A 15,333-nucleotide genomic window follows, 5' to 3' on the forward strand; every position below is an offset into this window, starting at 1 on the left:
CTCTCACCACTTCAAAAAAGAGACTCCCATGATCACTTATGATTCACTCTTCATTTAGTTCATCTAGTTTTATGTAGTTTGAGGTTATATATATATATATATATGTATGTATATATTTATATATAAGGATGAGAGAGAAGAAAAGTTGGAATTCACCACCCTCTTTATTAGTGAGGTAAGTAACCAAAAGGGTCTGTGGAAATAAATAAATAAATTTGTGCCTGAGACATTGGTGACACACCTAACCTGGTAAGTCAAATACAAAGCCAATAAATAACTATATTTGTGACAATTTTGCACAGGTATTTATTAGTCATATCTTGCATAGTTTCTATATAAAAATTACTCCAAATTTGATTACAAATTTGTCTAGTAGAGATGGTATTTCAAAGTTCAAATCTACACTTGGTAGAAAAATTTCCTTTTTCCACTTGGATTCTTTGTTAAGAATGTCATCATGTTAATCACATGGAAGATTTAGAAGAGCCACCTCTGGATAACTCAAGAAATTAGGAGGAAAATGCCTGCTGCCTACCGCGCCAACCGGGACCACTCTCGTAATCTTTAGGTTTTCAGTGTCGTAGTTAGGAAGGAAAATGTAGCGCTTAAAGCATTCTTTGTATTGTGCTCTATCCAAGAAGTAATGTTGACAGGATGTAGAGTTTTTTGATTGGACTTACTGAACATGCTTTTTCATTGACGTGCGTTCGGCAGGAATTGAACCGACGAACCTACCAAACTGTAGGTTGGCGCAATTGAGACAGGACAGGAGCCTTCCATCCATAGATGAAGATTCTCTCAGCTTTGGAAATGGAACGTTTGATCTCCACTATTTAAATTTAGTGTTTACAAAATGTATGAGAAAATTTAATATGTTTAAACTAATCTGAGTTTTTTATTATGCTTTGTAGTAGGATGCACACATTATTTATTTTGTTCTTGCAGGCCAACATAAAGTGAATAAAAAAAAAGAAAACAAATCACTGCTTCTGGGTTTGGTATCAAGCTTGATTACTATCGGGTTAAGAGGAGTTGGGGTTATAAAAATTATATTTTAATTGGAGTAGTATAATCCGTATAAATAAATCTTTTATTATACTTTTTTACTGCAGGTAACGCACGTTGTCCAGCAAAGTCCGAGCTGTGATTCGGCCTCATCCACTAACACAACCACTACTTTACACTTGGGCCTAATCATACATGGGCCAAGCCATTTAGTTTTTAATCCATTTTTACTGGGCCCTAGCCCACTTTCGTGGATGTAGCCCATGTGTCGTGGATAGAATGGACTTATGGGCCCCATTAAAGTCGGCACCGGCTTTTCCCAATTGCCGTTGTCTTAAGTATCATATGTATGTATGTATGTATGTATTATTATTATTATTAATAACTCGGCAACGGATTCTATTTTTCGCGATCCCTCACCTTTCCTCGTCTCAATCCATATACGTTGGCTTCTTCTTCTTCTTCTCTCTCTCTCTCTCTTTAAACCCTACCAAGATCGCTGTCTAGGGTTTCGATCGATTCGAAGAGCGAATGGGGAAGCAGAAGGGGGAGGCCGCGAGAAGCAAGAATCGCCCGTCGAGTAGCAGGTTCGGCGATTTGCCCCCTCGTTTTGATCCTTTTTCTAGCATCTCTTTTTGATGATTTTGATGCTTCTTTTGCTGTTTTATTCTGGTTCTTGAACCCTTCCCCCTTTGTCCTTGGAATTTGGTAGCTTGGCGGCGTCGTTGTTGCCTCCCGGGGTTCCGAGCGTCGGATTCGGAGGATATCTCGGGAGCTCTCGCGTTGATCACGCGTCTTCCTCCGAAGATTCCGTGCCCTTCTCGGTATTCCTTTCCTCCTGATCTTGGTTTCTACTCGTTTTTTTGCTTATCCAATTATACTGCTCCAAGTTTAATTAAATTTGGCTTTTGGGCAACTGTTTACTAGTTCTTGGACTCCTGATATTGTTGCTTATTGTGGAATATTTAGTTTTCTACCTTAGTATTTTGTAAAGAATTAAGGTACTGTTTCTTGGAGTGACTATTAGAATGTGCAATTGTAGCTTGTGAGATCTTTGTTGCTGACTCAAGTTGTTCAATTTTCTTGGCTAAAATATCATCTTTGACTGCTTGCCGTAGGTTATGCAGTTCTTGTGGAGATTTCTTTAGCTATTATCATCTTGCTGTGAATATGTGTGATCTTTATAATGAGACTTCAGAATGCATCAACTTTTCAAAAAGAAGTTACGTCATGACAGATGGAATGAGGAATTTCATATTTAGTGTGACGATTTACTTCCGAGGCTCAACAAATTGAATAAATGAATTTAACCAACTTTTATGCTAATATTTAAAGGCTTTGAGAACTCATCTTTTAGATCTCGAAATCTGCATCAGTTCGTTTATGTACTTGATTAATTCTTGAAGCAATGACACAATTTACAGATATGCTCAGAAAGGTGTCAGTAATTGGACATGAAAAAAAAAAAAAAAGTTGAAGCTTCAAAAAGAACATGGGGTTTTTGGGCGACTAACCTATAGAGCTTTGTAATTGTAAGAATAGGCATCCAAAATTTTTATTTGTAAAATTAGGCCTAAACGGTGAATGATTTACTGTTTTCACCAAACTCATATATTTTCTACATCCGAACTTTGAAGGATTTATAATGTTAAACATAAAATATTATTTTAATGCTTTGAGAAAGCGGTAAACTATTTTCCGCATTTAAAAAATGGTGAATCATTCACCACATAAGACTAGTTTTATAAATAAATTTTTTGAAGGACTATTTTTACAATTATAATATTTTTTAAGCCTATTAGTAAAAAATCTCCATGAAGATAGCATTTGTGGACAACTAAGAAACTAAAGGGATTTACACTGCTTAATCGACGCTTTATATACCAACACTTAGAAGTCCTAAATTGTTTGGAGACAATAATCTTGATGTGGAAAACTTTTATAAGAAATTTTAGTATAAAACTCCCTTTGTATAATCTAGATTGTTAAAGATGATTTCGTTCAGTGAAATTCATGTAGGCTTTGATTCGAGAATGATATGAATGCATTATGGGAGTTGTGAAGATCTAATGTTTTAAGTTATTACTCCACACTGATGGTCTAAATATGATGTAGGCTTTGATTCGAGAATGATATGAATGCATTATGGGAGTTGTGAAGATCTAATGTTTTAAGTTATTACTCCACACTGATGGTCTAAATATGATGTACTTTTTTCCCCCTTTTCTATATCAGTCCGTCCTTTAAGGTGTTATTTCAATTTGATGCGCTTGTTGAACTTGGCAACTGTTACCATAATTTATTTTTTGTTAAGACTAATTTGTATTGAAGTTCTCATGTTTTTCTCATTATCATGAAGGATACTGACAGTGAAATAGCACAAAATTTAAAGCGGCTTGGTAGGAAGGATCCAACAACAAAGGTAAGATCGTAACCTTTTAGGTTCTCAAAAAGCTTCTTAATCTTTTACTTGATAACTCCTGTTTTAGTTTGGTTGCAAATGTTACTTCAGTGCTGACATTTTTCATGTCAACCATATTCATAGATCAGTTCATACCATATGCGTGAATATCGAGTGCCGGGAAAAGTTATTTTTTCTTGCTTTCGTTTCTGATCTGATGATTTAATTAAATAATTATATTTTATACTGTATCTTGCTTATTTTCTCTCTTAATTTTTGTCTACAACCATAACACATTGCACATGCTTCTTTGAGCAGCTCAAAGCATTGACATCACTGTCAGTACTCTTTAAGCACAAAGCTAGTGAGGAAATTGTGCAAATTGTTCCTCAATGGGTATTTTTCCTTCTGCCACTCTAATGTGACTTTTTTTTTTTTCAAAAGTTCTCTTGTGCAACACTTTACTAGTCTCTAAGTGTTTGTTCTTTACAGTCATTTGAGTACAAGAAACTTTTGCATGACTATAACAGAGAAGTTCGTCGGGCTACTCATGAAACCATGAGTAGCCTTGTAACTGCCATCAGGTTTGCTCTCTAAAACTCTCTCTCTCTCTCTCTCTCTCTCTCTCTCTCTCTCTCTCGTGTGTTGGCCATTTGCCTTCTTATATTCTGAAGATCCTTGGGAGATAGGTGCTGGACACTTGGACTGGATCACTGATGCATTTGATTTCTTGCCAAATCATGAATATTGCCATGTTTTTGTTGTTTGTTAGCACAAAATTGTGTGAAGGTCATATACTTCAATTTGCTGCCCCTGGTACCTCTTCACCTATTTGTGAGACTGGTGGCGATTAAATGGTGGGTGCATTGATTATCATCAGTAAACTAGTAACTTGAGAAAGACTAGAAGTACCTTATATTCTTGTAGGTATCCTTTTCTCTTAACCTTCAGATTTTCTCCTCATAGGTGAGTTCTTGTTGAGAAGAATTGGAAAGATGGTTCCGTTAATTCCTGAATTTGCAAAAACTTGTTGGCATTTTTTCTTTGTTTTTCTGTTGGATTGAAGTTCTATTGTGTGTGAGGAGTTAAACTGTGCGTAGATGAGCATTAACTTGTGCGCTCAATGAGTTTGAGTCTGCAGTTGCTACTTGTTTGTGCATGCACTTTATACAAGATGGCATTTTCATCCAGGAAACTCTTACTGTGCCAAACCTATTTCCTATAAGAATTTAAAAATCTGGGGCCATTTATACAAATTCCTTTTCGTTTTTTATTTATTTTTATTTACTTTACCATATATATGATTTCAAAGTTCTGATAAGATATGATTTTTATATTGTTGCTTGTTAATATGTGGCCTCTTCTAGTAGAACTAATGGAATGAAAAACTTCATAGGAGAGGCTTGGCTCCACATCTGAAGTCTTTGATGGGTCCTTGGTGGTTTTCTCAGTTCGATCCAACTCCTGAGGTTTCACAAGCTGCACGACATTCTTTTGAGGTTTTATTCTATTTATCTCATTCAGTAAAATATTCATGTTCTGGCTCAAACATGCTCTATAGTTCCATGAAATTTGCCTGTTAAACCAAATAGCTCTGTACTAAAAGGAATAATATAGGTGTGCTTGGGGCCTTCTCTTTTTATAGTTTTCAAATTCTTTGATTATCTACTATTCAAGCCTATTCTGCTGAAATGGCTAGAAAAGAAATGGAATTTTATACCTGTACTGAACTAAAAGTAGCTAAATTGTTTTTTCCACTACTGTGTGCAATCTTGAAAAGAGTTCTTCTCAGATGAATATTAATAAAGAACTCAATTTTCCTGAAGTCCTTTTTTCCCTGATTTGAAATTTAATAAATTATTCTACAAATCTCCTCAGCGCCATCATTATTATCATCACCATGACCACCTCTGACCAATCTTGTTCTAACTAGATATAATCTTGTCCCTAAAGCAAAACCCAAAGTTGAAAAGGTACGTGGAGAAGGAAAATTTTCTGCTGGAAGTTTCTTTATTTTATTATGTAGAGCTTGTAAAGTAAGTTTATTTATTAACCAACTTTTATAATGGAAATGAAATGATTATCTTGCTTCAGTTTCTGAGTATTGTAAAATTTGCAATTATGAACAAAGCAACTTAGTTTTACTTTTGTGGTGTCTTACCGTCAAATTTATTTAGTAATTTAGATATTTTGATTTTGAATCATTTGAGGTGAAGTCATGTATACAATAGTTAATGAAACTGTAATTACATCTCTCTGTTCTTTCAACAATAGGCTGCATTTCCAGCATCAGAAAGAAGACTTGATGCCTTGATGTTGTGTGTGAAGGAGATATTTCTCTACCTTGATGAGAATCTAAAGCTCACACCCCAAGCTCTTTCTGACAAGGCTACACCACTTGATGAGTTGGAAGATATGCACCAACGGGTACGCTATTTCAGTTGTTGCAAGTAAATCCTGTTTAGTCAATAGTATTTGGCTGTCTTTGGTGGCTTGAAACTTTACTTTTATCTCAATGCTTGAAACTATCTAGTTCCATTGCTTTGCCTTGTATTGTTCGTGGGAGGCTCCATCTCATCATGGCATCATGCAGCCAGTGATTCTAGATTCCTTGTTCACTATTTTTTATTTATTTAATTATTTATTCTTTTCATGGTGTAGAGGAGGAAACCTCTGGATAATCTGGTAAATAAAATATTTTTTAGATATCCAATATCCGCTACCATTTTAACAAGAAAGCCCCAAAACTTTCCATTACTTCCATGTATCAAAGAAAGTGCTTTGCCTATTCTGCAACATGCTCGATACTTCTTTAATAGTTTTGTTGTCATGTCCATCATAATTTTATGTTTATTGTATCTCACAGGTGATTTCATCATCATTGCTTGCAGCGGCTACTCTTGTTGACATTTTGCTGGGCGGAAAATTGCAGTGTCTTGATGACGAAAATATTGTGTCAGAACAGAAAAATCTATCAAAAGTTAGAACCACCACCATATCTTCTGCTGAAAACATGTTTTCGCAGCATAAGTACTTTCTTGACTTCCTCAAGTCAAAAAATCCTATGGTTCGTTCAGCTACATACTCAGTTCTAACAAGTTACATAAAACACATTCCTCATGCTTTTAATGAAGGAAGCATGAAGGTTACTTCTCCTGCCATACTTGGTGCTTTCCAAGAGAAGGATGCGTCATGCCATTTTTCCATGTGGGACATGATTCTGAATTTCTCCAGAAAGTTCCCACATGGTTGGTCCCACTGCAATGCCCAGAAAGTTGTTCTAAATCGGTTTTTACACTTCCTACGAAATGGATGTTATGGATCAAAGCAAACTTCCTACCCAGTTCTAACTCTATTCTTGGAGTCCATACCTATTGAAGCAGTGGCATGGGAGCATTTTGTTTTTGAGTTTCTGCAGAACCTTTGGGCTGGAAGGAACCCTCAGCACTCATCAGCTGCTGATAGCTCAGCTTTCTTTAGTGCGCTCAAACAATGCTTCCTTTGGGTGTTATATAATTCATCGAGGTGACTCCTTTTTTATCATATATAAGTATCGTTAGGCTGATAGTTGAATATCCCCCTGGATGCTATTTGCAGTTTACCCACATTGATATTCAGGACCTAAAGATTAATTCCCTATGTTCATAAAATGTAAGCAATTTAACCCTTTTTTAGAGGGCAGAGTGCAGGATTTTCTGATAAAGTCAAGGAGTTCATCTGTAGGATTTTGTTACCAAGGGGGCTTAAGTGCAAATAAGGGGAGTTTTCTGTTTTTAGCTATTTAGAAACTAAGCTGTATGTGCTTAGTGATCAGCCTCTAGTGTTTTCCTTTGGGTATTAGATGATGCATCAGAAAGAATTTTTTTACAGTTTTATGAAAGTTTTTTTGTTCTGACTTACCTGTGTATTCTACGCAGAATTTCTACTGAAGGGGATGTCTCAGATCGTCTCTCTCTCAAACTTGTAAATGATATTCTATCAAAACTTCTCTGGCGTGACTATCTTCTTTTGGGATCAGCTGAAAATGACAGTCGATTATCTGATGAAAGTTCAGCACGTGGGATTAAGTATACTTATCCTTCTAGTTATCTTCAGGCATTGGGCAGATGCATAGTTGAAGTGCTCTCGGACATTTTCTTGAATAAGTACAGTTTGTTCAATCCATTATGTACATCATTTTGGAAAGATTGTTTAGAGATACTACAGCAAAGAGAACGGTTAATAAAATTTCATGAGCACGTGGAACAGATCGTTGGTTTCTTTGTTGTATTAGATGAACTTGTGCCGTCAAAGGGTCAAACATGGCCTTTGGACTGTTTAGCCAGACCGTTGGTCACAAACTCTTTCCATGCGATCAGATCTACGGTAACTTCCATGTTCAGAAATGCATCTGCTAATTTTTCTTGGTTTCTGCGATTAATTGTTTGTTCTTTTTTATAAATAATGTGAATAATGTGAAAGCTGCATGTTTATTACAAGTGTCCATTTTATGAGCTCTTAATGCAGCTAGGTTGCAGTAAACAACACTAACAAAACAAATAACTGAGAATTAATTTTGTACGATATCAAGAATTCGTAACTTTCATGGACAAGGAATTCTTGTTTAGTGACTCTATGGTTTGTAGAATTATTTCAGTGATGATGTTTGGAGAGAGGGTTGTTGAAGGAACAGGTAATATGACAATTGGTCATGCATTGTTTTACTTTCTTTTTATTTCTTTGGAGCTTGAAGAACTATTCATCTGAACAGTGAACACATAGGGAGTTCCTATATCTTCGTAGTTCTTGGTGCCAGCTTATGTTCTATTAGTTTGCATTGATCTAAGTTCTTCTCTCAAGTATGTAGTTAGCTTTTATGGCTCATTCTTTTTCATCCAGATCAAAAAATCTAGTCCCTGCAATATAGTTTGATTTTTTTTTTTTTTTTTTTTTTTTTGGAAAGATTTATCTAAGAGTGTTACATTAAATGATATCATAGATGTACAATCCTATTCATGAGTCATTTCCGTGAATTATCTGATTATATGCAGCTTACTGTTTGTGTGAAAAAGCAAGTTTGATATTATGCTGTCTCTGGTAGTGGAATCCTTAATTTTCTTGCCTCATTTAGTTGATTTCATAAGACGGATATGCATTAGACAAGTATGGTCAAGATTGAAAGTATGTTGCAGTGTTGAAATTGTAGTGCTACTCACTAAAGTTAAATCTGAATAATTGCGTTACTCCTGTTGATGTAGGACACCCCTGATGTTGTCAGGCTCTTGTCTGTCTTGTCAGAGATATTCGGGCCTGTAAACATATTCTCAAACATTGCTAACACAACTGCCAGCAGTGATGAGGAATCAAAGATGAAGAATTTTTTGCAGGCATTTAATGATGTTTTCATTCCTTGGTGTTTAGATGGAAATAATCGCTCCTCCAGCTTGAAGCTTGATCTGTTGCTTGCTTTAATCCAAGAGGAGTACTTCATTGATCAATGGTACTCAATCATTTCCTTTGCAACAGAACAGCAGATTTTTTTTGAAACTGATGTTCAGACTTCACAGAGTTTTGATCAAATTGAAGTTCTTGCTTTGCTTTTTGAGAAAGTGAGAGAAAGAATTGGTAGCAACAAGTCATATAATTTGCAGAAAAATGGTTCTCAACCAGAACACTGGCGGCATAAGCTTTTGGATTCTGCTGCCATTTCTATTGCCTACAAATCTCACTCTAGAGTCTCTGATGCTCGGTTTTTACGGTATGTTTGTCACTATTGGATAATTTTTTTTTAATAAATGCTGTTGGTATTGTTAGTTCAGTAAATTTATCTGTTGAGTAAACAACCATATCATGTTGCAGTGCTGTACTTGGAGGCTCAATTCGAGACGATCAAATCTGCTTCCTTTCTAGAGAAGCAGTGATTATCGTTCTCAGGCATATTTTGAAGAGCTTGACATCAGTTCTTACTGTATCAACTTTTGGCTGGGCAAAATTCTCGTGCTCCTTATTGTTTGGTGCTGAATCAGAAAATTTGATGCATTCCCAGGAAACATCTCTGTCAACAAGGTATGAGATGGCTCGGTTTGCTTTTGAAGTTCTCGAAGGTAGTATTTTCTGCTTGAAGATAATTGAAGAGGAGTACACACTGGTTCCTTCTATTTTGGCAGCTTTATTTATTATTGACTGGGAAAGTAGCATGGTTTCTTCACTGGCATGTGAAGATAATGGTATAGAGTTTTGTAAAGATGCTGCTGATGTTTCTCAGCTGGGAGAGGAGACTTATCCCATGTTAACTCTTGGAGGGAAAATAAGTGCTTTTCGTCGTAAAATGGGTCAGGCTTTCTCGACCAGCCTAAATTTGGGCATCCTCTCGAGGCTTGGTAACATCTTGGTTCAGACTATTAGGTTTGCTGTATTTGAGACAAGCGAGTTAAGCTCTGATAGAGTAGCTGATTTGTGCTCTCAGTGGGTGTTGAACGTGGTGCAGACGATCTGCCATAATCACACACAGTTGCAGATTTTGTTGGATAACTTGTTATCTGAGGGGGAATCTTGGCCATTTTGGGTCAGACCATTTTTCCATGACAAAAGTAGATCAGCAAGTCTCCAATATGAATCAGTTCGCATATTCAAAAGTGTAAGATATCCTCCTCCTCGCTCTGTTTTTATTACCTTTCTCGCTCATTTATGCCTATTAATATACCTCAGCTCCTTTCTTGAGACAATTCATGAGACTTGTTGTTATGTTGGATCCATAAATATTATCCTTCTTGATAATGATCTCAAATGCTTTATCATATACGTATATTGTTAATTATCATATTCCTATATTGTTAATCTTATTAATCTTGACTAGCTGTCAATATAAGGATCATGGTTTTGCTTCACTTTTTTCCATGGTAAGATTTGCTGTCTAACTGTTGTACATTTACGATAGCCACAGGAAGTGAGACATGCCCGATTTGTTTCTTTCGTTGACAAGCTTATTTCAAGCCTTGGCGCAAGCAAACTGATTGTTGGCATACCAGAAACTCCTCATTCTATGGAATCATCTTCAGTTGAGATTGCTTCCTCATATTCTTTTTCTAGAGCATGGCTTGCAGCTGAAATGCTTTGCTCATGGAAGTGGCAAGGAGGCAGCGCCTTGCGTTCATTTCTACCTTCTCTAATCAGTAGTATTAAAAGTGAAACATTGTCTCATGGCATCCTTATTATGACTTCAATAGTCGACATATTACTAGATGGTGCAGTTATGAATGGGACACGTAGCAGATGGATCTTTTTCAATGCATGGTCTCTTTCAGATGATGAGGTTGAGAAGATACAAGATAATTTTTTGCGTGCCCTAGTTACATTTCTTCTTAGTATATATGTCAAGGATAAGCTCTGGAGAAAGTGTGATGCTTTAGCCTTTTTTGAACGTTTAACTAACGTGCTTTTCAGTAGTGCAACTGTAAATAGGCCCTATTTAAGAGTTGTACCTTTTATTTTAAGTGTAATTATCCCAGCATTGTTTAGAAGTTCAGAATACGAGCAATCGAATGATGATGATCTGCTGAGGTATGATCTGGTAAATAAAAGAAGTTCAGAATACGAGCAATCTAATGATGATGATCCGCTGAGGTATGATCTGGTAAATAAAAGTATATTGAATTGGCTTCAGACAGCTATTTCTTGCCACCCAGTGGGCTCAGGTGAATCATCAGAAGAAGGTATTTTTATATTCCTTTATATGAAGCTTACTTTATATTTCAATGTCTGTTTGGACTGGCTTCTGGAACTGCTTGTCTCCTCTATGAATAGCTAGGCATTTGCTAAACAAAACTTAGATACCTTTTTACTATGGGAAGAAGTTGAAATAAACTTTTGAACTCCAAATGGTAGAAGTTCCGATTCTAAGCTTTTACTTTTGCTGCAGCTGAAATGCTGTTAGTGTTTTTGGAACACTTATGTAGAAGCTCAAGCTGGGCCAAATAGGACCTTAAAGTATCTATCATACTATCATCTTTCACTTCATGTGGTAGTTATTTAAAATCTTTTCACTGCGCAGATCTGGAAGATTGGTTCCAACTTGTCTTGTCTTGCTATCCTCTAAGAATGATGGAAAAAGTTGCAAAATACGAAGTTGAGTTGCAGAGGGATATCTGTCATCCTGAAAGCTCTTTATTGTTGAGTTTGTTCCGAAAGTACCAAAAGTTGTATGAGGATACTGCAGCCTCAGAAATATTAGTAAATGGGGAAACAATTTCAAAGTCAGTGCAGATGATCGGAGCAAAACTAACTGCAGTCTCAGTTGGCTATTGCTGGCAAGAATTCGAGGAAAGTGACTGGACTTTTGTATTAGATAGGTCACATAGATGGATTGAATCATCTGTTTTGCTCATGGAGGAAATAGCTGAGAATATTGATGAGGCTGTTATCAACTACAGAGCTACAGCTGAATTGGAAGCCACTTTGGAGAAGCTCAGTCTGACAGTTCATTCTTTAGATCCATTACCAATTAGTATAGCCAATGCTGCTCTAATTATATTGTGTCTTCTCTCGAAGCTTGTTGAACTCCAAAAAGCCACTAATGTAGAAATTTCGCAGACCCCAGGACTGGAAAGATGGGCTGATACTAAGGATCGAATGATGGGAAGTATTCTCCGGTTATTTTTTGCGACTGGTGTTGCTGAGGCCATTGCAAGCTCATGCAGTGAAGAGGCTTCATCAGTTGTTGCTTCAAATCGGCGTAATTACACGCAATTTTGGGGGCTAGTGGCGTCATTTGTAACTAGTTCACCTCATCATGTTATAAGCTCAGCAATGGAGTCTATGGAGCTTTGGGGTCTTAGCAAGGGCTCTGTTAGCTCATTATATGCGATTCTTTTTTCATCACAGCCGATCCCTTCTATGCAGTTTGCTGCATATACTTTACTTACATATGAACCCATATGCCAACTTTCACTTGTCAAGGAAAGTTCCTTGGAAGCAGCTGGTAGTACAGTTCAGGAGTCTGACTTCTTGAAAAAGTTCGAGTCACCCTTAGTAGAACCTTTCTGTTTGAGAGATGAGATTTCCTTTGTGATTCATAAGCCAACTGCTGAGCTTCTTGAGATGGATTTGATATCTCAAGATAGGGTTAGAACTCTCCCTCTTTGCTTTATCTTTCATCGTCATTTTTAACCTTTCTTTAGGTACTAACTAGTATTTTTTTGGTTTTTGGCAGGTTAACTTCTTCATTGCCTGGGCACTATTGCTGACTCATCTTAACTCCCTGCCATCTTCTTCCACAGCAAGAGAAAGACTAATACAGTATGTACAGGATTCTGTTAGTTCGGCTATACTAGATTGCCTTTTTCAGCATATTCCTCTAAAAAAGGGCACAGTTAATGCCAAAAAGAAGAAGGATGCAGAGCTTGTACCAGAAGCATCTAGTGCTTCAAGTGCTTCTGTGAATGCTATATCGAAGTGCTACATATATTATTATGTGGAGTCACTTTGGCCTACTGGGACAGAGCAAATGGCTTCACTTGCTGGGGCTCTATATGGAATGATGATCCGGCTTCTGCCTTCTTATGTTCGCAATTGGTTTAGTGGTTTAAGAGACCGCTCACTATCATCTGCTGTTGAGTCTTTCACGAAAGAATGGTGCAGTCCTCCTCTCCTCATGGATGAGTTATCTAAGGTATCTAGTCTTTACCAACTAATATTTTATTTTATTTTTTTTCCAGAAAAATAGATAGACTTGCCTTGTGTGTGGTGGTGGTGAAGATTTTCCTTCTATTTCGCATTATTCTCATGGTAACAGGAATTAGTCATCAAGGACCATGCCATCATTGCTGTACTTTCTACCTACACCAGTGTACCCCAAAGTAAGAATAGATCGTGTGTAAAATTATCTGTTGTGCATTCTGCTTGTGTGCATAAAAACAGATCTGCACTTTGTGACTTTATAATGATATACTGCAGTATACAAGTTGCTCGTAGACATATAGTGAAGTATACAAGTTGCTCATAGACATATAGTGTAGTATACAAGTTGCTCATAGATGTAGCTTTTGTTGGCTCTTTATGACTTTATTTATAAAGAGAATATCACTCAGCTTAGCAGCTCCAAGTAATGCTGAGAAAAGCAGTTAACATTGGTAGAATTGTTTAAGTCTTATTGGTATGTAATTTGCAGGTTAAAGAGATTGTTGTTGCTGATGAGAACTTCTCAGTTACAGTGAGTAAATCAGCGTATGAGATAGTTGCTACTTATAAAAAGGAGGAGACAGGAATGGATCTTGTAATACGGCTTCCCAACTGTTATCCTTTGCGTCCTGTTGATGTTGAATGTACAAGAAGTTTGGGTATTAGTGAAGTAAAGCAAAGGAAATGGCTGCTATCTTTGACGGCATTCGTTCGTAATCAGGTTATTTATTAGTCACTTCTCTTTTTTTCCCTTTTTTTTTTTGCACATTTAACTTAAAATTTCTAGTATGTGTTCATTCAAATGGCTGCAATCATTGACTGCTGCAGCCTGCAGGAGTATTGCACATTTGAAATTTTAAAACTAACAATAATTCCTTGTTTATGTAATAAATGTAGTGCAGTTGTAGTTACCTATTGCTGGAAGCCATTTGTCAGACCAGGCATTTTGGGAACTGTCTTTGACAACCTTGCTTTTGTAAGGACAAGTTAGTGACTTGGTGCCATGAAATGCTTCATTGGCTGAGAGACTAGTAAGATTTGCTTCATTGGTTCAAAATGCCCCTGCACATAATAGAGTCATTTAACTTTTCCCTTGAAACTCTAACATACCAATACAGATCTTTGTGCTATGGAGATTCACATATTAATATCTAGAACAGGGGGCAACCGAACTCTCTTCGGTCCATGAGGCTTGTCTTCTTTCTCACTAGGAAATTGTTTTGGTGGTGTTCTCTCAAATTTATATTAAAAAAGAAAAGAATCTAATTTTGTTTTATTATGATGTGTAGAATGGTGCAATAGCAGAGGCAATATGCACTTGGAAAAGCAACTTTGACCAGGAGTTTGAAGGGGTCGAGGAGTGTCCAATCTGTTATAGCATCATCCACACCACCAACCACAGCCTTCCTCGGCTTGCATGCAAGACCTGCAAGCATAAGTTCCACTCTGCTTGCTTGTACAAGTGGTTCTCGACTTCTCACAAGTCGACGTGCCCATTGTGTCAAACTCCTTTTTGATAATACCGCTTGCGTTTTACTTACACGTTGAGACTTGAGATTAGGACTTGTATGGAATTCATATGCAAGGTTATTGAAGTCCGAATGATTCCCAGGAGGCAGAAAGTTATTGGGCAAATACGTCTAAAAATATCACAACGAAGGATGATCTTGGAAAGAGAGAGAATTCAGGAGGTGCAAGGATCTAGCTGGAAATGTTTGGTACTTGCTTCGTTGCCACTAGATAATGGACGTAGAGTTGCTGACCACGTAGCAATTTTACAATACTCCCATCTTCAGTGAAGTATGTAGTCTTAAATATTGAAATTTTTTGGTAAATTATGACACAATAATCCTTCCCCGGTCTGTGTTGTAAAGTCTTTGTAAGGAGGAGTGGATCGCCATACGGTATGTCTCTAGTGATTGATAGCATGCTCATCTGTACTCATCTGTAACAGAACAACAATGCTTCCTGCTTATCATCTTTCATGATGCTTTGTCCAATCTGAATGACCTCAATGTATTTTTGTTGTCTAGATCAAGCTGGCGAAGTCCCTCAATTCATCCTTTTTCCTAGGTTGAACCACCTGGTTGGCCTTCTAGTGTAGATAATTATGGTCCGCAAAATTTTATATGGCAGTGTCAGACTCACGGCGAGCGACCTACGGTCATATTTGGAAAGGTATGCCTGGATGAATTGATGTTAAGCAAGAAGAATAGTATGATCAATTGATGTTTGATATCTTCAAGTAGTTTGCAGTTTGAGATGCTGATAAC

The 15,333-nt window shown here is 36.9% G+C and overlaps 1 protein-coding gene across 2 annotated transcripts; it reads left to right on the forward strand.

Moving 5' to 3' along the window:
- Window positions 1,464-15,046, forward strand: LOC109709693 (E3 ubiquitin-protein ligase listerin). Of its 2 annotated transcripts, none has more exons than XM_020232019.1 (16): window positions 1,464-1,592; window positions 1,718-1,829; window positions 3,365-3,427; window positions 3,725-3,802; window positions 3,899-3,990; window positions 4,803-4,905; window positions 5,681-5,833; window positions 6,273-6,931; window positions 7,324-7,771; window positions 8,644-9,143; window positions 9,245-10,022; window positions 10,323-11,097; window positions 11,436-12,505; window positions 12,594-13,052; window positions 13,551-13,781; window positions 14,350-15,046. In XM_020232019.1, exons 1-16 carry the CDS (start codon window positions 1,537-1,539, stop codon window positions 14,575-14,577), a joined length of 5,805 nt encoding a protein of 1,934 aa, XP_020087608.1. In that variant the 5' UTR covers window positions 1,464-1,536; the 3' UTR covers window positions 14,578-15,046. The 2 variants fall into 2 exon arrangements, with proteins under 2 accessions (XP_020087608.1, XP_020087609.1); XM_020232020.1 differs by having other exon boundaries at window positions 10,329-11,097.

The sequence above is a fragment of the Ananas comosus genome, linkage group 4, assembly GCF_001540865.1.
Source record: "Ananas comosus cultivar F153 linkage group 4, ASM154086v1, whole genome shotgun sequence".
Taxonomy (NCBI): domain Eukaryota; kingdom Viridiplantae; phylum Streptophyta; class Magnoliopsida; order Poales; family Bromeliaceae; genus Ananas; species Ananas comosus.

Coding starts and splice junctions, on each gene's coding strand:
- LOC109709693 (XM_020232019.1), top strand. CDS start 1,537: ATGGGGAAGCAGAAGGGGGAGGCCGCGAGAAGCAAGAATCGCCCGTCG. Junction 7,772..8,643: donor TCCATGCGATCAGATCTACG/GTAACTTCCATG, acceptor CTGTTGATGTAG/GACACCCCTGATGTTGTCAG. Junction 12,506..12,593: donor ATTTGATATCTCAAGATAGG/GTTAGAACTCTC, acceptor GGTTTTTGGCAG/GTTAACTTCTTCATTGCCTG.